This window comes from Dipodomys ordii, unplaced genomic scaffold, assembly GCF_000151885.1.
Source record: "Dipodomys ordii isolate 6190 unplaced genomic scaffold, Dord_2.0 Scaffold142, whole genome shotgun sequence".
Classification (NCBI taxonomy): Eukaryota; Metazoa; Chordata; class Mammalia; order Rodentia; family Heteromyidae; genus Dipodomys; species Dipodomys ordii.
In genome coordinates this window covers 3,092,741-3,115,709 of record NW_012267358.1, presented here as the reverse complement: position 1 = coordinate 3,115,709, position 22,969 = coordinate 3,092,741, and the positions used below count along the sequence as shown (strand labels likewise).

The 22,969-nt window shown below is 40.5% G+C and overlaps 1 protein-coding gene across 6 annotated transcripts in view; it reads right to left on the bottom strand.

The window, feature by feature from the left end:
- Positions 1 to 1,189: 1,189 nt before the first annotated feature.
- Positions 1,190 to 22,969, bottom strand: part of Kif4a (kinesin family member 4A) — a 96,727-nt gene continuing 74,947 nt past the window's right edge. For 2 of the 6 annotated variants that reach the window (XM_013031673.1, XM_013031674.1), the window contains exons 23-31: positions 17,308 to 17,437; positions 15,336 to 15,506; positions 14,713 to 14,820; positions 13,674 to 13,751; positions 13,108 to 13,203; positions 12,388 to 12,576; positions 3,024 to 3,140; positions 2,077 to 2,199; positions 1,190 to 1,872 (exon numbers count right to left, since the gene is read on the bottom strand). In XM_013031673.1, coding sequence (XP_012887127.1) covers positions 1,672 to 1,872; positions 2,077 to 2,199; positions 3,024 to 3,140; positions 12,388 to 12,576; positions 13,108 to 13,203; positions 13,674 to 13,751; positions 14,713 to 14,820; positions 15,336 to 15,506; positions 17,308 to 17,437 — 1,213 coding nt within the window. In that variant the 3' untranslated portion in view covers positions 1,190 to 1,671. The remainder of the gene's footprint in view (positions 1,873 to 2,076; positions 2,200 to 3,023; positions 3,141 to 12,387; positions 12,577 to 13,107; positions 13,204 to 13,673; positions 13,752 to 14,712; positions 14,821 to 15,335; positions 15,507 to 17,307; positions 17,438 to 22,969) is intronic. The other 4 variants (XM_013031675.1, XM_013031676.1, XM_013031677.1 and 1 more) reach the window with 4 other exon arrangements.

The following is a 22,969-nucleotide window of genomic DNA, read 5'->3' as shown; positions in this document are numbered from 1 at the left end:
TGATGGAAGTCATTTAGGGGAAAATGAGGCAGGATAGCCTAGGGAAAATGAGGCATGGCAACTGGCTGCCAGGGATTCAAAGACTCAAGCTTAAAGCTTGTCCATCTACTTCAGAACCAAGTCATTTTAGGGGAAATGAAGCAGAACAGACTAGGGAATATAGCAAATATAGTAGATACTCCTTCATGTACTTCCCTTAAGATTAAGGGAACAAGTCATTTTTGGGGAAATGAAGCAGGATAACTTAAGGAAACTGAGGCCTGGCAACTCAGAAATATGGTATTTAGAAACATAGAAGGGCTATCTTCTGCTTCAGGGAGAGACAACAGGAATGCATTTTCTTACCTAAGAACAACTGTCTGACAGGATGGATGAGTTCCTGAGAAAACTTAAGCCACCTGCCCCAAAGTGCAGATAGCAAGGCGCCTCCTTGTCTCAAGGATAAGGATCTGTTTTATGGCAAGATGCATTCTTTCCGGGAAACTCAGAGAATGCCAGGTGTGGTTAAAGCAAAGACAAAAATCCCAGCTTTGTATAACTTTGAAGCCAAACCCCCTGCCTTTACCTTAGAAATACTCCTGGAGCTGAAGAGCTTGTGTCTCCTTTAGAATGCCCATACTATTTTAGAGTGTGTCCCTGACTTTCCTGCTTGCTTGCATGGCTGCTTGCTTACTTATTCAATAACGCTCCACCAAGTTTTCTAATCATGGTGACTTGTCCAGAAATTCTTATTCTGTGGTCAAAGTCAAGGACCCTAAGTGAAGACTCGCACTCTACCACTTGAGCCACAATTCTACTTCTGGTTTTTTGGTAGTCAATTGGAGATAAAAGTCTCACAGGGGACGGGAAGGTGGCTCAGTGGTAGAGTGCTTGCCTTGCATGCATGAGGCCCTGAGTTTGATTCCTCAGCACCACATAAGCAGAAAAAGCTGGAAGTGGCACTGTAGCTCAAGTGGTAGAGTGCTAGCCTTGAGCTGAAGAGCTGAGGGACAGCACCCAGGCCCAAGGTTCAGGCCCCATGACTGGCAAAAAAAAAAGTCTCACAGGCTTTCCAGCCTTAGCTGGTTTAACTACTATCCTCAGATCTCAGCCTCCTAGCTAGGATTACAGGCATGAGTCATTGGTCTTGGGCTTAAAAGTTTACTTCTTGCTCAAGTTTTGAAGGATCTTTCCAAACAATAGAGGCACTAACGTTTATTTAACATTTAAAAATATTTCACTTCACTAACAAGACAGACAAATCCTGTATAAACAGTTAAAATCCAGAGCTAGGGCAGGAAAGATCTTAACCCATTTCAGAGGTGGAGAGAGGGAGCTGAGCCAGGTCTTCAGGATGGGTCAGGCTCCTCCACTAGGTGGAGAGAGGAAACCTCAGCCTTGTGGCCATCAGGAGACAGGCTTAATGCTCACAAAGAAAAAAGAGCTAGATACATTGGGAACTAGTTCCTGATGAGTCAATGGGAAGGTCAGTGGTTCTTCAGTAAGAAAAAAGAAGTCTGGAGTGGGGGCAGGGGGCTGGAGACTAAGGGCCACCATTCCACAAAGGTCCCCTTCTTTTTCATTAACACTGTCCCTTGCCTCAATCACAAGAAACCAGAAATCCACAAGAATCATGTGACAACCCCTTTTGGCTGGTAGACTGGGGATGGGGTAAAGATGGTAACTACAACTTTAGTGGGCTTCTTCTTCTATAGGGGAACAGCCAGAGAAGAAGCTTGTATTGCTGCCCAGAGCTCGCTTCTTTTTCTTCCCTGGGGCCTTATTTTCTTGGGATACTGTTGCTGTATGTTTCAGTTCTGGGAGGTCAAAGGAGAGAGCAAGGGCAGTCTTGTCTAACAGCATCGGATCCATGTCACACATCTTTTTTAGGATCTAGGAAGGACAAAGAAATTATGATCAGAACAACTCAGTACAAAAGCTCAACATCTTCCCAGTAATAGTGTCCCCTAACATTGCTTCATTAAGAGAAACATTCTAGTCTATGCCCAATTCCCAGTAAACTGGTTATACTTTTCCTTATCCCCTTTCTCTCCTACCAGGCTCTGTCATACCTAATGCAGAGCAGTACCTGCCTACCTTGCTATTGGGGGTAGTGCAGACGGGGTTGAAGAAGCTCATTCCTGGGGTTACCTCTGTGGGATCCTCCAGTTTGAAGGAGCCTTCAGAATCCTGGGTCCTATCAACAGTTCCCGAGCTATCCTGAAAAATTAGACAGACAGGTGTATTATAAATTCAGCTACCAGAGTTACAGAGTATGTGGGGCTGCTCATCAGCCAGGGAGGGCCTAGCTCTGGGTGCATGTGAGGCAGCCTAGGAAGCTCCTTGGAGAGGTCATAAACTTAACAAGCTGTGTTGAAAGAACAAAGCAATGCTTAGAGGTGGCCTCTGAAGGCAAAGGACTGAGTAGGACAGTGGCACAGGACATATCATGTGGTGACGTTAAACCAGTAGTTTAAAGCAAAATACAACGAGCTGACTTGCAAGTTGCTGTTCTTTTCAGGGCATGTGTTGTTTCCCTGAATTGTTATTCCTGGAAGCAATACAAAAGAGGATAGGTATAGTGAACTTGGTTCACATCAGCGACTATTAGAAAGACCTCATTCCCATGGAGAGGGTCCATTAACTGTATCAAGATGTTAGTAGGGTTAACTTCCTTTCCGGAAGCTCCCCGCCTCCTAAGCATGTGGCTCTTAGAGGTCCAGCTAAGCCTTTGGACTAGTTTAATCCTGTATGCCTATATACCTGTAAATGCCTGTTTTCCTGTTCCTCACTCTTGCCCCAGAAATGGCACAGAAGCTTTCCAGCCAAGCTGGGGTGGGGACCCCCAACCTTAAGAGTCTCTTGAGAAAGGATGTGGTTTCTGAAGGGGCTGTGGACAGGTGAGTAGCAGGAGAGGGCTGAAGGGTGAAATGTATGTTTCTGGATGCAGAGGAAGGAGACTGCAGGTTTCAGGATGGGAAAGCAAATGGTGAAAACCAGTAGGAGGACTGAAGGGATGATGAGGTAAAAAGCACCGATCCTACCTGGCTTTGCTGGCGGTTCCGACACTTTGTGGGGTCACAGCTGCATGTCACGCTACAGTCTGACCTCTGCTTCCTGCACCCACACTGCTTGTTCCCACACCAGCCCTTGCAGGAACACTGTAAAACACATTTAGAGAAAGACATTTTAAGTGCTTTTCCTTCATTTGCAAGCCTTTTAAAAATAGAATTAAAAAAGGACAGAGCTATCATCTTCATCAAACTCCAGTCTCCTCTGTTTTCATGTAACAATGGTACCATGAACCAGTGGGTTTACTAAGAACAAGTCATGCAAGACAGATCAATTTTCTGTCTTGTAAAGTACATTTAAAGGAAAGGCTCATGAAAAGTCTATGATCAAGGGAAAGAATTGCAGGCTGGATATAAGTACAATGAGGTTTCTCATCACTACATGTAGTTTCTTCATGTCTTCTGTACTTCCATCTAGGTCATGTTTCTATGTTTTGTCCTAAGTCACTCTGAGATTTGTCCTTGGTACTTTAATTATTGAATACTTTAATGATTCGATAGCACATCACAGTTCTTAGAACACTTTAATACATATAAATATGAAATCTCATTTGTATCTCATAGATAGTCTACAAGGTAGTCATGTTTATCTGCTCTAACAGCAGAAAAAAGCTGGAAGAATTATTAATAGGTAAGATGACAGAATTATAATAAAAAATATTTTGACACAATGGAATTATGGGCTGAAAGAAAAAGGGGACAAATGTACATTTGCTGTTTAGATTTTTCACAAATCAGCTATATAAATATAAAGGAGTTCTGGCTTAAAAGTAGCTTGTACAGAAAGGGCCTAAGGATTTGAGGTGTCAGCAAGCTCTGAGTCAAGAGTGTGAAATGGCTGTCAAAAAGCAAATGTAAGCCTGGTACTGGTGACTCATGCCTGTAATCTGAGCTACTCAGGAGGCTGATATGTGAGGATGGAGGTTCTGGATAGACAAGGTAGACAAATCTCAGAGACGCTTATATCCAATCAGCTAGCAAAAACAGCCAGAAGTGGACGCATGTCTCAAGTGGTAGAGCACGAGAGTCTAAGTTCAAGCCCTGTAATTGGCACCAAAACAAGACAAACAAGGCTCTCATTTGAAACAATGCATCCTATATTAGGCCATCATAATTTTTCATGTTTATATAAGCATACAGTACAATAATAATGAGGAAAACCTCACTCATGCTCAACCCTAATAAGTATACTGCAGATAAATCTAAGGCTTTCTGTTCAAAATTTTATCTAAATAGCATCTTGTTATATGTTGATATATGTAGCTCTAGTTTCATTCACTTTCACATTAAGTACCTGCCACAATTTATCCATTCTCCTGACTGTAATATTTTTCCATTCTCAAAAACAGGTCACAAGAATAATTAGCTAACACTGATGTGTGTCAGGCACTGTTCCAAAGGCTTTCCGTGTATTGAACCCATTTATTCAATATGCATACTGTGTGTGTGTGTGTGTGTACGCACACATGTGCGTACCAGAATTAGGGCTTGAACTCAGGGCCTTGTGCTCTCACTTGGCTTTCTCTGCACAAGGCTGATCATCTACATTTGAGCCACAGCTCCACTTCTGTATTTTTGGTGGTGAGAGATAAGAGTCCCTTGGATTTGTCTTCCCAGTCTGGCTTTGATCTGATTTTGGCCCCCTGAGTAGCTAGGATTGTAGGTGTGATCCACCAGTGCTTGGCATGAATGTTTTCTTATACACACATGCAGGAGTTCACTGTATATATGTGATTAATATAGACATTAAACAGAAAAGAAGTGGGTGATCAGAGTTATAGGAAGCAACATTACAGGAAAAATAGTGGCATAGATGCAACTGGAGGGAAGGTATGTTTGTGTCTGTGCATACAATGAGTAAAAGGAGGCTGGATTTGATTAGTATCAATGCGTGGAAAAACATCACAGTGAACCCTATTAATATGTACAATTAATACATTATACTAAAAAAAGAGTAGGGCTCACACCTGTAATAAGAGCTACCCAGGAGGCTGAGCTCTGAGGAAGGCAGCCTGGACAAAAAAGTCCCCATGAGACTCTAAACTCCAATTAGCCTCTCAAAACTGGAAGTGGTACTGTGGCTCATAGTGGTAGAATGCTAGCCTTGAGCAAAAGAGCTCAGGGACAGTGCCCAGGCCCTAAGTTCAAGCCCTATGACTGAATAAATAAACGAAAAAAGAAAAAATGGTGGAAGAAGGTGGGCTTCATAACTCATTGGGCTTGGGTGAGATTTAGGTGGTTTAGCTCACAGGATGAAAGATTAGAATCAGAAGCCAGGTGCTGGTGGCTCACGCCTGTAATCCTAGCTATTCAGGAGGTTGAGATCTTAGGATCATGGTTCAAAGCCAGCTCTGGCAGGAAAGTCCTCAAAGCCAGCCCAGGCAGGAAAGTCCGTGAAACCTCATCTCCAATAAACCACTAGAAAACCGGAAGTGGCACTGTAGCTCAAGCAGTAGAGCACGCTCGCCTTGAGCGGAAGAGCTCAGGGACAGTGCCCATACCCAGAGTTCAAGCCGGATGACAGCCCCCCCCCCCAAAAAAAAAGAATTAGAAGAGACATCAATGACCATGTAAAGCCTGGTTTGATGCTGGAAGTTGCTCTCCAATATGCCTGGTCTGAAACTCTATCCGGAGATGACAGAGTATTTATAGAAGTTCTAATCACAGGACTCAATTCCACTATCTGGAATGAAGTGGGATCAGGTGAACCCCTATTAACATAATAACTACTTAGACCTTATGCATACTCTCCAGTTCCCTTTGTACAAATCCTTTCAAAGCTAAAGATAGCTTACCTCTCTCTGCTGGTTCACTACATGATGTGGTTCATGAGATCTTAATCATTTTGACTATACAACAATTTGCCAAGGCTCATCTTAAGTTATGAGATCTAGAAATGAGTACAACTTCCTTAATGTGGTGTGGCCATTGTGAAGTGGATTGTTACGAATCCAAAGTCTGGTTAATAAGGCCTAAAATCACAGTTGCCTTTTTTTGGGTCACATTCTGAGTTTACAATAAAAATGGAAGCCCCTAAGTATTTTTCATATGAGAATCATCACCTATTTCATGTAGTTATGAATATATAGTATAACATCTTTTTTGGTAATTATGAGGATACTGTTATTTTTGTAAAAATTTGAAAGTCAAACATGATTTATTTGGTGCCAGTCCTGGGGCTTGATTGAACTCAGGGTTCAAGCACTGTCCCTGAGCTTTTTATTCAAGGTTGGCACTCTACCACTTGAGCTACAACTCCACTTCTGGCTTTTGGTAATTAATTGGAGGTAAGAGTCTTACTGACTTTCCTGTCCTGCTGTCTTTGAACTGTGATCCTCAGATCTCAGCCTTATGAGTAGCTAAGATTACAGGATGAGCCATTGGCACCTGGACAAACATGATTTTTAATCATGACATATATCATTTCATCGAGTGGATGTATCCGTGTACTTAACCACTTCCCTAAAGTGAAATATCAATAGCTAAAGTTTTGAAATTGTTTACTATTAAAAATCATGTTTCAATGAATATCCTTGTACATAAATAGAACTTTACTATGATCGACAAATCCTCCATGATCTGCCCAAATATTCCTACTTTCCCATCCTATTTCTAGCCACAATGGCGTTTTTAGCTGCTCCTTGAGACACCAACCTCATTCCTGTCATTTTTGTTTCTGAGATAGGATGTACCTATGTGACCATAAACTTGCAATCTTCCCGCCTCAAAATCCTGAGTGCTGGGATTGTAGGTTTGCCCCACCAGGTTGGACTGTTCCTTTTTCCTAAAATGTTCCTCTTATGACTCTTTTCCTAACTTGTCCCTTTTTTCAGATATCATGCCATCTCCTAATTACTCTTCCCCCCGCCCCATCATTTTGTATAGGACATCACTGTAGTTTCATTTCTATTTTTTAATATTGCCATTAAAAACTGTTTTATTTGTTTTTCTGGTTACTGTGTCTCTCTTGCAATAAGAATGTATTTCATGTCTTATTTTTTGTATTATCAGCATGCATAAATAGTACTCATTCCTGGCACACAGGTACTCAGAAAAGATTTGGGAATGTGGCTTAGTGTTAGAGTGCTTGCCTAACACACATGAAGCCCTGGGTTTGCTTTCTGAGTACCAATAAACAGAAAAAGCCAGAAGTGGAGCTGTGGTTCAAGTGGTAGAGTGTTAGTTTTGAGCAAAAGTAGTTCAGGGACAGTGTCCAGGCCCTGAGTTCAAGCCCCAGGACTGGCAATAAAAAAAAAAAGATTTGTGGAATGAATACTCTATTTACATACTAATCACCATTTCCTTAGTATAAATTGCTATATGTGTCTAGGGAGAAGGATAGGAACTTTTTAAAAGTATATGTGCTATTGTGGTAGGTGTGATAGGCACATTTTAAGGCTTTTGACAATATGTTAAAGTTACCTTCCAGAAAGAAATATCGACTCATACATCTAAGAGCAAGAGAAAAACATACCTATTTTAGTTACCTTTGCCAACACTAGGTGTTAAAAGGATAATTAAAAAAAATCCCTTTCCTGCTTTGAATAGGACAGAGAAAAAGACAAGTTCTTTTTTTTGTATCACTCCTGGGACTTAAACTCATGGCCAGGTGCTGTTCCTGAGCTTCATGCTCAAGGCTAGTTGTCTACCACTTTGAGCTACAGCTCAATTTCTGGCTTTTTGATAGTTAATTGGAGATAAGAGTCTCATGAACTTTTCTGTTCAGGCTGGTTTTGAACCTGAATCCTCAGATCTCGGCCTTCTGAGTAGTTAGGATTACAGGCATGAGCCCCCAGTGTCCTGCTAAAAAACAGAGTTCCATGACGTCCTAGAGACACCTCACCAGGATGTCACTGATCCACTGATTATAACAACCTGGGTTTGGACCTGCTCCATTTACAAATCACCTAAATGCTTCAAAAATACTGTTCCCATGTCCAGTTTCTCTATTTTATGCAAAAGGATAATATGGAAACAATCTGAGGGCTGTCATAAAGAATGATTAGACTTTCTATAACCAAGACACTTTGGGACCTTGGGACAATATTTTTCAGTTAACCAAGGAGCACCTTTCTATCAATTGGTACCTCACAATGAGCCATTTTGTGAGACTGTGTCCCCTTACTCCAGTATTGGAGCAAATAGGCTGGGCAAATACTTGGTAACGGTAGTGCAAAACAGGCATTACATACATGACAGATGCAGTCACATGGATGTCATGCTCAGGACCTACAACTGCATCCTATTTTCTCATTTCAGGAAGGAGATGGGAATGTTAGAGAGGGACCATGATTGTAACACAGTCATAAACTACACACACACACACACACACATACCCATGTGGGATGTGCTCACACATATGTGCACATGTGTGAATCACAACTGCTGCCAAGACACTGTAGGGTACAAAGCACATCTGAAAGATCTCTAGGGATCTCTTAAGCCCATGGATCTCAACGTTGGCTGCAATAAGATATCTCTGGAGAGCTTTTCTAAAAGGCTAAGTCCTTCTTCAGTTCAATTAAATAAGAATATTTGGAGATGAGGGCCCAGGCTTCTTAAATTTAAAAGCTCCCTCTGGGATTCCAATGTACAGCTAGGGTTGAAAACAATTGCTTTGGAGTCTATAGTACTACTAGCACTAAAGTTCAGTGTTATATTGTATGTTAAAACCAGTCACCAGTGGTTCAGACCTCTATTCCTAGTTACGAAGGAGGCTGAAATCTGAGGATTCCAGTTTGAAAGAAAGTCCTTGAGACTCTTATCTTCAATTAACTACTTGTACCTTGAGTACAAAAAGCTCAGGGACAATGCCTGGGCCAAGTTAAAACCCTGGGACCAGCACAAAAACAAAACAAGCAAACAAAAAAACCAATACACCTGCAAAAAGGAAGCTAACATCTGGTCAATATTTGAACTTAGAGAATATCAGGTTAGGAATTAAGAGACTTGAGCTTTAGTCCTAAATTTAATATTTGACCTGATCTTGGACAAGTCACTTCATCCAAGCTAACCTCTACTTCTTCATCAGTGAGAGAGAATGTCTTCTTCCTTTTTGTTGTGGCACAGGTAACCAATGAGTGTATTTCTAAAATGATTACAGTGCTTTACTAACCATCTGCATGATATTTTACCCTTCACAAGGGCTTTTGCATCTATTCTTCCTTTTAACTTCTCAGGTAATATATAATGCCTTATAAAGGGAGTATCATTAAGAGCCATTTGTATATTGATTATTACTTTGATAAAGGACATTAGCACTGGAATGGATCTTATACATTTATTTTAGTTTAGTCCCTTCATTGTATAACATTTATTTTAGTCTAAACCCTTCACTGTATAGATGAGGAATCTGAGGTCAGGGAGTTGAAACAACTTCCTCAAGGTCATCCAATGAACAATTGGCAAGTCAAGACTAGAACCTATGTCTGTATGGATTCTAAGTTGTTCCTTTTTTCTACTAATAGCATATGACTGACTACTCCTTACATCTCCTTAGCACAAGCAGGAAATGTGGATGAGGGTGCCATTATCTTTGTACAAGTTGTCATTTTTGTGTTGCCCCAGACTCCTGGATAACCTAGGACTAATACCAGCTATCCCAGGCTGGGTTGCAGCAATAATAAAAAAAGATGGCCAACTTCATGCACAGTTAATGCAAGCAGTCTAATCAAGTGTTGTCACCTCATCTACACATTTCGAGGTTACTACAGGAAAAACAAGATTTTAAGTCAGCTTGCTCCCCATAAATCCCAGTTATATTCCCTCCAAATTATAAAGCCAGGGCAAAAATCCTAGGCAACAATCCCACTCACTACTTTAAAAGGATCAATCATTCATGACAGCTATCATTTACTTGCAATACTTGCTATTTTTCAAAATCTCCCTTTTCCTAATAAATATATTAAGCTTTTTTCAGGGACAAGTATATGCATATCTGCTTTGTTCCTTTCCAGAGGATTTAGATCTTTTCCTATTTGTTTCTGTGTATACTTCTCAGCTTTGGCTCCTGCTATTTAAATGACTTTTTAATCTATATCAAAAGTTCACAATGTGTAATACACACACACACACACACACACTTAAAATAAGTTCATGCTGCAGAGTGCCAGTGAATCTTGCCTGTAATCCTAGCTACTCAGGAAGGAGGCTGAGATCTGAAGATCATGGTTTTAACCAGTCTAGGCAGAAAAGTCCCAGACTCTTCAATTAACCAGTAAAAAGCTGGAAGTACAGCTATGGCTCAACTGGTAGAAAACCATCTTTAAGTAAAAAAGCTAAGGGGCAACACTCAGGCTCTGAATTCAAGCCCCATTATTGGCATCAAAAGAAAAAAGAGCTCATGCTCTCCACTTCAACCATAGCACTGTCCATATCTGTTTTTGGAGTAAATGGAAAACCGACATGTTCTGCCTCATTTTCCCTAAGCTCCTGCCCTCTGTTCTCCTACCACCTTCAAACCATTTCCAATATGCCATTCATTGTGCTGTAAAAGTTCTTCTTATTATTCTCTTTATTTCCCTTTCCATCTCATTATGCAGCAATAATCACCTGTTGTAATGGCATCTTCCTAAAGGATACCTAATTTGGCTTTGAATATGCTTTTTTTTTTTTTTGGTAAGCCAAGGGACTTGAGCTTAGGGGTTTTTTTTGTTTTTGTTTTTTCTTTTGGTCAGTCATGGGGCCTGAACTCTGGGCCTGGGTGCTGCCCCTCAGCTCTTCAGCTCAAGGCGAGTGCTCTACCACTTGAGCCACAGCACCACTTTTGGCTTTTTCTGCTTATGTGGTGCTGAGGAATCAAACCTAGGGCTTCATGCATGCAAGGCAAGCACTCTACCACTGAACTACCTTCCCAGGCCCTGAACTCAGGGTTTGAGTGCTATCCTTGAGCTATTTTTCTCAAGGCTAGCACTCTACCACTTTGTGGCCACAGCTCAACTTACAATTTTCTGGTGGTTTATTGGAGATAAGAATCTCAGACTTTCCTGCCTGGGCTGGCTTTGAACCACTACCCCTCAGATCTTAGCCTCCAGGGTAGTTAGGATTACAGGCAGGAGACTCCAACACTTGGCATTATGCTGAGGTTCCCTGCCCCCATTTTTCCTCATTAAATTATAAGTGCTCTGAGGCCAAGAAGGAGTTCCTGCTCCTACCCAGAGCTCAAGGAATGCTGTAATCTGGAGGGCTCGGCAGACTAAATCACACCACAAACTTTTCTTCCCTTAAAACTGCTTTGTTCTGGTGTTTGGCTTCACAAGGCTCAGTTCCCTCACAACCTTCACTATCAGCTAATCAAATCAAGGAAGTTTTTGGAGGCCAGTTAAGGTAATTTGTGACCTGTTCTGTGAAAGTGGAATGTTGCTGCAGGGCATAATTGGGCTGCTGGTGGTGGTGAACTTTGGTGCCCCTCAAGTTAATGTTTTAACATAAACTATTCCTGTTTGATAATTATATAAGACTAGCATTGTGTAACTAAATAAAGCATGGTATACAGTCAGATTGTTCTCAACCATGAGGTGTTTGATCTTTTTTCTTTTTCTTTCTTTCTTTTTTGTGCTGGTACTGCAGTTTAAACTCAGGGGTTTGAACTCTAGCTTAAACTTGGCTTTTTCTGTTCAAGGATGGTGATCCACTACTTGAGCCTCACCTCTACTTCCAGCTTTTTGCTGGTTAACTGGAAATAAAGAGTCTCAGGACTTTTCTGTCCAGAGTGGCTTGAAATCTCAGATCTCAACCTCCTGAGTAGCCAGGATTACAGGCATGAGTCACTAGTGCCCAGTGGGTATTTGGTTTTAGTTTTTTTCCTCTACACCTTTCTTTGCCCCTTAGCCTAGTGAGCAAATACAACTCTAATAGCTAAGGAAATGAAGCACCTACAAAGCTTCTAGTCTGACTACAATTTGGTGGAAATAAACTGGGCTTGGAGTCAGAATATTCAACTTGAAATCCTGATTGTCACTTGTTTTTATGACCTTGGGCAAGGTTATTTCCTTTCTGGATCTGACGTCTAGCTATAAAATGCAGAAGCAAATATCTCACTGGAATTCTGATGATTAAAAGATTACATGTATGAGAATGTTTTGTACACTATAAACTGCTATAAAAATATGAAGGATTGTTAGGGTCACTTTGGATCAGCTTCCATGGAATGGTACAGAACACTACGTACGTATTCAGACTAGCTGGCCCCAATCTCCCTCTCCCCCACTTGGTAGAGGCAGTGTGCCTCTGAAGAGTATCCAAGATGCAGGCTAGGGTACAGTATATTCCTGGATTCAGAAAGCTATACACTGACAGTTTACAAAACCGTTGGGAGAGTTAAAGAGATAGTTCCTACCCCTTGGATGGTCTTCTTGGACATCTTAACTAATTTTGTTGGTTTCCATTCCTCATCATCCCTATCATCACTGTCACCATCATCACCACCATTCTCATGTTCATTCACTGACTGCTCTGAAGAACACTGTAGATCCTCGATGTCCATACTTTGGTCCAGGAACTTTTCTTTAACACGGGAAGGTTTTGGCTAAGAAGAGAAGTTTTAAGTGGCTTTTTAATAAAAATGAAAAAAAAATCCAACAACATGACATCCTATCTTCCTAGTAGCTGTTGCCAGCTGCATTTTTCAGAACAGAGATTTCAGACTCATTAAATATACTTCACTTGGCTTTACCAATCAAAGGCTTTAGCCTTTGGCCTTGCAGAATCTTTGAGGAGATAGAAAGCAGACATTGATCAATCTGAAGGAGGAAGGGAGGAACTCATGATATGTCATGACATGAAGAGATAAGTGTCTCTGGATGGACAGCTGAACATTGTTCAATGCTCTTACTCCTCCTCACTCCTCAGTAGTGTTATATAATGTCAATGTACAGTGAAGAGTAACTAAGTCTTCTGAGGAAGTAGAATGGCTATTTTCCTTGGGATTGTATTATAGCTCTATTGGAGATGCTGAAAGAGTAGAATTTGGGGACTTTAATTTTTAGCCTCTCATAATAGGTGATTTTTAGCATACTTACCCCAAACCTGGGCTATGCAAAGGCACTGAACATTTTACCTTAGGTGGCATATACTCAAAGGAAGAGTCTGGAGATTGGTGGATATCCTTACGCTGGGGGTTCTGGTTGCTGGCTACTTGGAAGAGGGCCAGTTTCTATTTGAAAAGGAGAGAGGGTGACATTGTTCAAAAAGAAATGTACACTTTACTTGATGTATGTAATTGTAATCCCTCTGTATATCATCCTTATAATAATAATAAAAAACTATTTCCGAAAAATAGGAGACAAAATGTATGATACAGGCAGTTTTGGGGAGTGTTTGTGATAAGTCATCAAAATTCTTAGACCTAGGCTAGCTCCACTGTAAGCCACAGTGAAGTGAGACAGGGCTGTAGTAGAGTAGGTTGAAGGACTCCTATATTCTAAGATCAGATAAGAATCAGGAAAGGGCATATTTTTTAAAAACCTGTATTTTTAGACCATCAAACTGAGGGTTACTCTCAAGTGCCAAGCTCAGTGGCAGCAAAGTCTCTCAGCAGTTATCAAGAAAGAGAGAGAGAGAGAGTGCACGCATGTGTGAGAGAGAGACAGAGACAGATACAGAGAGACAGAGAGACTATATTACCTGCTTGAGGATTTCATTTTCTTCAAGAAGCTGCTGGTTTTGCTCACACAAGTCTTGCATCTTCCTAAGCTCCTCATCCTGTTTCCAGAGAGTGCAATGATAGGTGGGGTTATTTTTGGGCACTCCATGTGGGTTACCAAACAACTCCCATAGATGAAAACATGCTGCTGCCAAGTTGCTGGCAGTAGATGATTTTTGCACAGCAGGCATTGGCACACGAAAAAATGTCTTATTCCCAGTTCCCAGGTGCCCTGAATGGCACTTCTGTTCCAGGGCTTCCTTGAAGCCCTGACCACACCAGTAGGAACCGTGGGCCGTCCAATAGCCTTCCTTATTCTTTCCCATTCTCTAAGGCTTCTTCACCCGTATTCACAACAGGATGTCAATTCAGAAACACACAGAAGTCAGCCCATCTCTTGAAGTCTACAGATGCTTCTGCTCACCCTTCCAAACAGAGCAGACAGTGTCTGATTAAATTTCCCAGCACTTAAAACAACTGGATTCATATATACAACTATAACTAAGTTTATGGGTTATGTCTTAGGTGGGAGATGGCGAAGGAAACACTAAAAGGGGAAGTACAGGAAAAAGATTCTGAATTGGATTAAAATAGTGCTTCAACATGCTACTAAAGGGTGTGGTGTTCTAGAAGAAATTCAGACTCTAGGCATTTTACAAACATGTCAGGTCTCAGCTTAAGAACTAGCTCAGGAAGATTCAGTTGCACAACCCTAGGATTCTAACTACTATATGACTTCACTACGACAATTATTCAGAGCTCAAAGTTGATACAGAAAAACCAGGAAGCCTCAAAGTCTAGTAGAGTATGTACTGGCCATTCTGGTAGCAAAACTAAGGTTACTACACTCTGCTTACCTCTAACATAATCAAATAGGGCAAAAAGCAGTAAACACTACCATTATAAGCATTTCTTCAGTAGTTAATTATGCTCTGCTGCAAATAAAATGATGTCAATGAGGCAGAATTGTCAACGAGGTGCTTGAAGCCTGTCTGGGAGAACTCTTCCTCCTTCTCATACCTGACATTGCAGTCTACACAGGAGCTGCTGTTCCTTTCCACTAACTGACTCCTCCAGCTGCTTCTCTGCCATTTGACTTTCCCGCAGCTGGCTGAGCAGGTACAGCATCTAGAGAGAGACACAAAAAGAAGGGGAGAAAGGAACTTCTACCTAGTTCACATAGGGATCCAGATGATCCTCTTGTGATTTAGAGGTATATTCTAAATGCATTGAAATAGCAACCACAACAATAATGTTTCTTAGCACATTTATCTTGGGGTTCAAGTGAAAGGCTAAGAGTCATCATCACTGGCAGATATAAAATTAGACAAATGAACTTTTGTTTGAAAAATTGGAAAAGACCATAGAGTTATTTTTTCTAGGTGTGTGCTTATACTGGGGCTTGAAACTCAGGGACTTTTTCTTGCCTGCCCCCCATCTCCTCCCATCCTTGCCCTACTGCCACCAAGGATCCACCTCTGGTCTTTTGCTGGTTAATTGGAGATAAGAGTTTCATAGATTTTCCTGCCTGGGCTGGCTTCAAACTGTGATCCTCAGCCTCCTGAGTAACTAGGATTGCAGGTGTGAGTCACTGTTGCCAGGTATCCCACAGTCTTTTGAGGAAAACCTCAGCCAGAGTTTACCTTCTCTTGGTGCTGTCTCTCCACTCCATCCAGCTCAGCCTTTAAATTTATTTCGATCTCAGCAAAGTGATTTCGCTCCTCAAACAGCATCTTCTGCATGTCAGCACAGCTAGCCTTGCTCTGTTTCAGGCTGCTTTCAAGCTTGCTGACCTGTATTTTGGAGGAGACCAGCTAGAAGGGATAAAAGGAAGATCACTGTATTTGGAGAATGACCTATCTCACCTTATTCATTATTTAGGGAAATGTTAGCTCTCTTGAAATGGTCTGAGAAGAGTTCCTCCATGTCCAAGTCCATTCCTATTTTTTCATGTCATGTGGATTCTGACGCTGAATAATAACACTATTGTTCTCAACCCAATCCAAGAGTCCAGCTTTCTGCTGAGAAATGTGTCTTATGACTAGAAGGCCATCACTAATAAATCTAATGCAGGCAGCATCTCACAACCTCCAAGATTCTGATATTTAAGGAGTTTTTCCCCCTTTAATTTTAAAACAAAATCCACAGGACACACTTTTTATAGACAATTCTGCTTTGGAATGTCTGTCTGCATGTCAGAACTCGTGGACACATTAGCTGAAACTGCAGATCTGGCTCTTCAGGCTCGACTGATATCCGGTGCTGGCCTACTTTTACATTCACTACTAGCCCAGATGGCAAGAACCATAAATACCAGCATTCACAAGACTAATCAGGATTCCTTAGTAGAATAAATCTGCTAACCCAACACAAAAGTGTATAAAGGGTAGCACTTGCTTGAACTTGTGGATTCAGAGTTTGTATGCTAGTCATGGTGAAAAATGCTTCAGTCACTAGAGGTGTCCAAGAGTCATTTCATAGATGTAAGATACTATATTATTTGATTTTAAGGCCAGTGAAGTTTTTTTTTCTTAAAATAAATCTTGATATGTCAAAGCTGTTTTGTTCTTTCTCTTTTCTCTCTTCTTTTTCTTTCTCTTCCTTTTCCCTCCCTCCTCTCCCCCTCTTTCTTTTCTTTCTCTGGCCAGTAGTGGGGTTTGAATTCTGAGGGCCTCATTCTTGGCTTTTTTGCTCAAGGCTGGTGCTTTACCACTTGAGCCATACCTCTACTTGTGGATTTTTGTGGTTAGTTGGAGATAAGAAATTACATGGACTTTCCTGCCTGGGGTGTCTCTGAACCATGATTCTCAATCTCAGCTCTTTGAGTTGCCAGGATCACAGGCAGTTTTTCTTTTGTAGATTGTATCTTAAACATTTTTTCAGCTGTAACTCCAGACAGGATCCAAAGAGAAGTTTTACCATCTACTCTCTGGGTTTTATGGAGATTTTCTTTACCCTTCTGTGTTAGCCTTTTAAGACACAAGTCAGTCATAAAAGGGCACAACAAAGGGCTGTATTTTTTTTGCTGGTCAGCACTGGGCTTGAACTAGGGGCCTGGGTGCTGTCCTTGAGCCTTTTTGTGCTCAAGGCTAGTACTCTACCACTTGAGCTCCAGTAACAGTTCCAGCTTTTTCTGAATCGTTTATTGGAGATAAGAGTTTCACGGACTTTCCTGCCTGGACTGGTTTTGAACCATAATCCTCAGATCTCAGTCTCCTGAACAGTTACGATTATAGGCATGAGCCACTGGTGCCCTACTTCAAACTTTTCGAGAATATATCTCACAGGTGTTTTAAAACATAGTACAATGCATTAGTTTATATTTAAGCAGTAGTATTCTGTGGCATCATTGTCTTCCCCTAATACCAACAGCTGACATGTACTGCAGATCTGCCACATGCCAGGCATGATGAGTATCAATTTGTCAGTTGCATGACACATTTTTAAGTGACTAGCTCATATTTGTTCATTACCATCCTTTAATCATTAAATTCTCTCTCCAGTGTTAGCATCATTGGGATTCTATCATGAAAAAAAAGCAATGACACTGTAACAGTATTCCAAGGTAGTTCATCTCAACCTACCCAGACAGTTGGGAGGAAGAATGATATTTACCTCTCCAATTAAATATCTCAGGGCGCATTTGGCTTCCAGAATCGTAGCAATAGTCTCCCAGCGTTGTTTGGGACCATCTTCACTTTCTGCATCCAGGAGCTTTTGCTGGAGATCAGCAATCTGAGCACTCCTTCAAGGAGAAAACAGCAAACCTTATTGTGAGTAGCCTCAATATCAAGGAGGCAAAGGGCTTTGAGCAGAAACTTCGAAGTATTTTATGGATGGTTCTGAAACTTCAAAGTATTTTATGGATGGTTATATCAGTCAAATAACCATGCCTGCGTTATCTGGTGAGAATTTTCAGTATCTCAAAACCCATTACAAAGAGCAAGAAGAGATCATCCAATATATTTTTTTATTCTATAAAGTACTAGTTGAAATGAATGGGTCATATGCAGTGAAACCAGAAAATGTTTGTTATAAGACTTAGTGTAATAAAACCTTGTGTAGAAATCATAGAAATTCAATGTGATGCACACAGTGACCCATCCACGCAAGGGTAAGATTCAAGGAAAAAATAATCTCTAAAGAACAAACAAGTGGATGCTGGTACTGAGAAAAGTTACCATTAAGCGCTAGCCTCAGTAATGAGAAGTTTCTAAGACCATATGGTCTGACCCTGTTTATAGTTTCCAGAGCTTTCTGACCAAGTAGGGCATAGATCAAAGTCTACATGACATTTCAGTTTCATTCACAACTTCTTCCTCAAATCTGCTGTGTCTAGTGACAGAGAGAATACCAGGTACCTACAGGTACAAAGACGTGGAGGTGTATCTCAAGTGACAGAGTCACAGGCTTTGAGCTAAAAAGCTAAGAGAAGGTGTGAGGCCTTAAGAAGCCCCAGTCAGTATGGACACACACACACACACACACACACACACACACACATGCACACACACACACGGACACACACACACACACACACACACGAGTAAAATATGAATTTTCAGGTTTTGAGGTCTCAGGACCTGTTCGTATTTTAAGAAATTATTGAGGACCTCTTAAGAAATTCTGTTCACATGTATTATACCTATATTTATAGTGTTATGAATCAAAACAAAAATATTCATTTAAAACTGAACACATAAACATGAAAAATTACTACATTTTCTATGACAAAAGTAAGAAAAGTAGAATTTGTTGAAATTGGTGTGAATCTCTATGTCTGATAGTGGAAGACATAGTGGATTCTCACATATCCCTCTGCACTTGATCTTCTATGACAATTCTGATTGATATAAATGAAAACAATCTGATTACATATGGATGTACAGTTTGAAAATAGAAGAGAATAGTGAACTTTTTCTATACTTTTGGATATTCTTTCTTTAAGCCTCTACTAAAGTTCAACAAGTGATTGTTACTTCAAACTTAGGTGTAAAACAACAACAAAAAGCTGTAATATGGAATGTGAGTCTACTATTTTTTGACTTTTGTTTTAAAAATTAAACTTGCTTGCTAGGTGCCAGTGACTTGTGCCTAGCTAGTCAGGAAATTGAGATCTGAGAATCAAGATTTGAAGCAAGTCTGGGCAGAAAAATCGCTGACATTTTTATGTCCAAATAACCATCAAAAAGCTGGAAGTGAGGGTCTTGGAATATGGCTTAGTGGAGAGTGCTTGCCTAGCATGCATGAAGCCCTGGGTCTGATTCCTCAGTACCACATAAACAGAAAAGGCTAGAAGTGAAGCTGGCTCAGGTGGTAGAGTGCTAGCCTTGAGCAAAAAAAAAAAAAAAGAAGCTCTGGGACAGTGCTCAGTGTCTGAGTTCAAGCCCCAGGACTGGCATTAAAAAAAGCTGAAAGTGTGAAAAAAGCTGGAAGTGGAGATATGACAAGAGGTAGAAATATAAGTCATGACTGGAAAAAGCTAAGCAAGAGCAAGATACACTGAGTTCAAGTTCCAGTGCTAGCAAAAAACACCTTTTAACTGAAACATAAAAATATAAAAAAGGGTAACCATATAATGGTTCAACACACACACACACACACACACACACACACACACACACACACACACACACACACACACACACACACCACTTATTTTTTGTGCCAGTCCTAGGGCTTGAACTCAGGGCCTGGCACTGTCCCTGAGCTTATTTGTTCAAGGCTAACACTCTACTTTGAGCCACAGTGCCACTTCTGGTTTTTGAGTGGTTTGTTAGGAAAGCAACTCCATTTGTAATAGCCCCACAAAAAACAAAATACCTAGGAATTAACTTAACTAAAGAAGTGAAGAACCTCTATGATGAAAACTTTAAAATCTTGAAAAAGGAAATCAACACAGAACTAAAAAAATGGCAAAGCCTCCCATGCTCAACATCGTGAAAATGGCAATACTTCCCAAGGCTATCTACAAATTCAACGCAATACCTATCAAAATTCCTACCTCATTCTTCAAGGAAATAGAAGAGGCAATCCAAAAATTCATATGGAACAATAAAAGACCCCGAATAGCAAAAACGCTCCTCAACGGAAAGAACACTGCTGGAGGAATATCAATACCAAATTTCAAACTCTACTACAAAGCCATAGTAATCAAAACAGCTTGGTATTGGCATAAGAACAGACCTCAGGACCAATAGCATAGATTTGAAAACCCAGAAATGAACCTTCAGACCTATAGCCATCTAATCTTCGATAAGGGAGCTAAAACAATAGAATGGAAGAAAGACAGCCTCTTCAGTAAATGGTGCTGGCAAAATTGGTTAACTACATGTAGAAAACTAAAGCTAGATCCTTGTATATCTATCACCCTGCTCCAGAATCAACTGCAAATGGATCAAAGACCTCGAAGTCAAAGCAGACACTCTGAAAACATTACAGGATGGAATAGGAGAAACCATAGGTCTCCTTGGCTCAGGCCGAAATTTTTTGTTGGAGATAAGAGTCTCATGCCCTTTCTTGCTCAGGCTGGCTTCCTTCCAATGGCAATCCTCAGATCTCAGCCTCCTGAGTAGCTAGGATTATAGGTGTGAGCCACCAGCGCCCAGGTCACTTCTGGCTTTTTAGTTGTTAATTGGTAGTAAGTTTCATAGAATTTCCTGCCAGTGCTAGCTTCAACCTGAGATCCTCAGATCTTAGCCTCCTGAGTATGTAGGATTACAGGTGTGAGTCACCCGTGCCTGGCCATAGTATAATTTTTAGTTTGGGTTTAACATATCTCCATCCTCAAACATTTGTACATTCCTAATGGTAAAATCCTTTCTTCTAGCTTTCTGAAATACAGTGTACTAGTGTTATTTATAGTCACTTTACTGCATAATAACAGCATGGAAGACATTCTTACTCTGATTTAAATGTAACTTACTAACCACTGATCAACTGAAATTATTATTAATTATTGTGCTCATTTATATTAAAACCTTTATGATGAATTGCTTTTTTCCTGTTAATTTCTAGTATGGAAAACATTTCCAAATGTGTAGGGAATTGTATGTTTAAAGCATATGTAAAAAAGTCTCAGACACAGCTTGATAGATTTCTTGACAAAGTCTGAATTAGAAGCATTATACAAATATATTAAACAGTTGAAGATTAGGCTGTCCTTGATTGTCTTCAGGGAAATCCTGAATCCACTACTTTATAGCAGGTGAGGGGTGGGGAAACAAGAAGTAAAGGAGTAGATAAGTTGGCTAGGCTAGGGCACAATCATATAGCCCATACTCAAGTTCCAAGAGGTCAGAGCTGAGATAAAGATTCCTATTTAAGACAGCATACGACATTGCAAGTCAGTCTTTGGCAGAGAACCCAGACGTTGAGAGAAAATTTGATTTTAATGGCTAAGAGCTAGGAATGACGACAAATATGGGGAAGAAATTTTTGTTGTTGTTGGTCATGGGGCTTGAACTCTGGGCCTGGGCGCTGTTCCTCAGCTCTTCAGCTCAAGGCTACTGCTCTACCACTTGAGCTACAGAGCTACTTCCGGTTTTCTGGTGGTTTATTGGAGATAAGAGTTTCACAGACTTTCTTGCCCAGGCTGGCTTTGAACCATGATCCTCAGATCTCAGCCTCCTGAGTAGCTAGAATTCTAGGCATGAGCCACCAGCGCCCAGCTCTGAAATTTTTTAAAAATATGAATGTGGAAGAAAGATCTAAAATACAACTGGACATGATAATTCATACGGGGCTCTATGTATTTATGTACACTTGAACAGACTAAAGGAGGGTACAGGTATTCTTTGACTATAATTTCTCTGAACATCTAAAATACTACTCATTAAAATCGATTCTAGGAGATATGCCTTTGTTTTATTGTTGTTTTTAAAATTTTGTTTATTGAATGTGGCACAGAGGAATTGAACCCAGGACCTCATGCATGCTAGGCAAGTATACTACGACTAAGCCACATTCCCAGACTTGTTTTTTAGTTTATTTTTTGTCTTTAGGGAGCACAGAAAGGGAATACAAATGAAGGGAGGAAGGGTGAATACAGTCATGGTATTCAGTATATACTGTAAAAATGAACTATGCAACTTGTGGGCAGGGATGGGAAGAAGAAACTGAGGGGAAGTGAAGGAAGGAGTGACAATGTCCAAGAAGAATTGAACCTATGGAACTGTAACTCCTCTGTACAACATCTTAACAATAACAATAAAATTATCTTAAAAAATTATGAGCAATCAATATAGATAATTACTCAGATAATTATTCAGATAGATAATTATCACTATAGATAATTATTACACGCTTGTTAATTGTGTCATAACGGCCTTAAATGTGAATGGATAAAAGTTGTATTGTAATAAAATATAACTTTTATTTAGTCAAATAAATAAATAAAAAGAAAAACTCCTATGGTTTATCTTGCAATCTGAATGGATCTTTTACTCATACATGATTATCTAATATGTCAATTTTTTTGGAAGGTGCTCTACTACTTAAGCCAAGTCCCTAGCCCTTTTTGCTTTAGTTAATTTTTGAATAGCATCTCAAGTGTTTTCCAAGAGCTGGCCTTGCACTATGATCCTCATATTTATGCCTTTCGTATAGCTGGGATTACAGGCATGTGCCACCACATCTAACTTTTTTGAGATCTAGGCTCTCTAACTATCTGGCTGGTCTGGCCTCAAAACTCAGTCTTCCTAGCTGCCTTCTGAGCACAGCTATGATATGATTTTGACACTATCAACTGATGGAATATTGCAGATCCTTGAAGTGTTAACATATTTTATTGCATATTAAAAAATAGTTCTAGGGATGTAGCTCAGTGACAGAACACTTGTTTAGCAGATACAAGACCCTGTATTCCACCCCAGTACCACAAGGAAAAAAATCATATCTGGAAATATCACTATTGTTCTACCCAGGGAGGAAGGAATACAGGTTTTCAAAATCTTGGGTTTTTTTTTGTTGTTGTTGTTGTGGGCCTGCACTCTGGGCCTGGGCACTGTCCCTCAGCACTTCAGCTCAAGGTTAGCCCTCTACCACTTGAGCCACAGTGCCACTTCCGGCTTTTTCTGCTTATGTGGTGCTGAAGAATCGAACCCAGGGCCTCATGCATGCAAGGCAAGCACTCTACCACTGAGTCACCTTCCCAGCCCTCTGGTTTAGTTTTAAAGCTCAAATTTTACCTTTGGTAACAAGTATTTATCAGTTATTGTCCTTAAAGCAACAGGCTTACTGTGCTCATTTCTGAAAGCATATCTACCATGCAATCAAA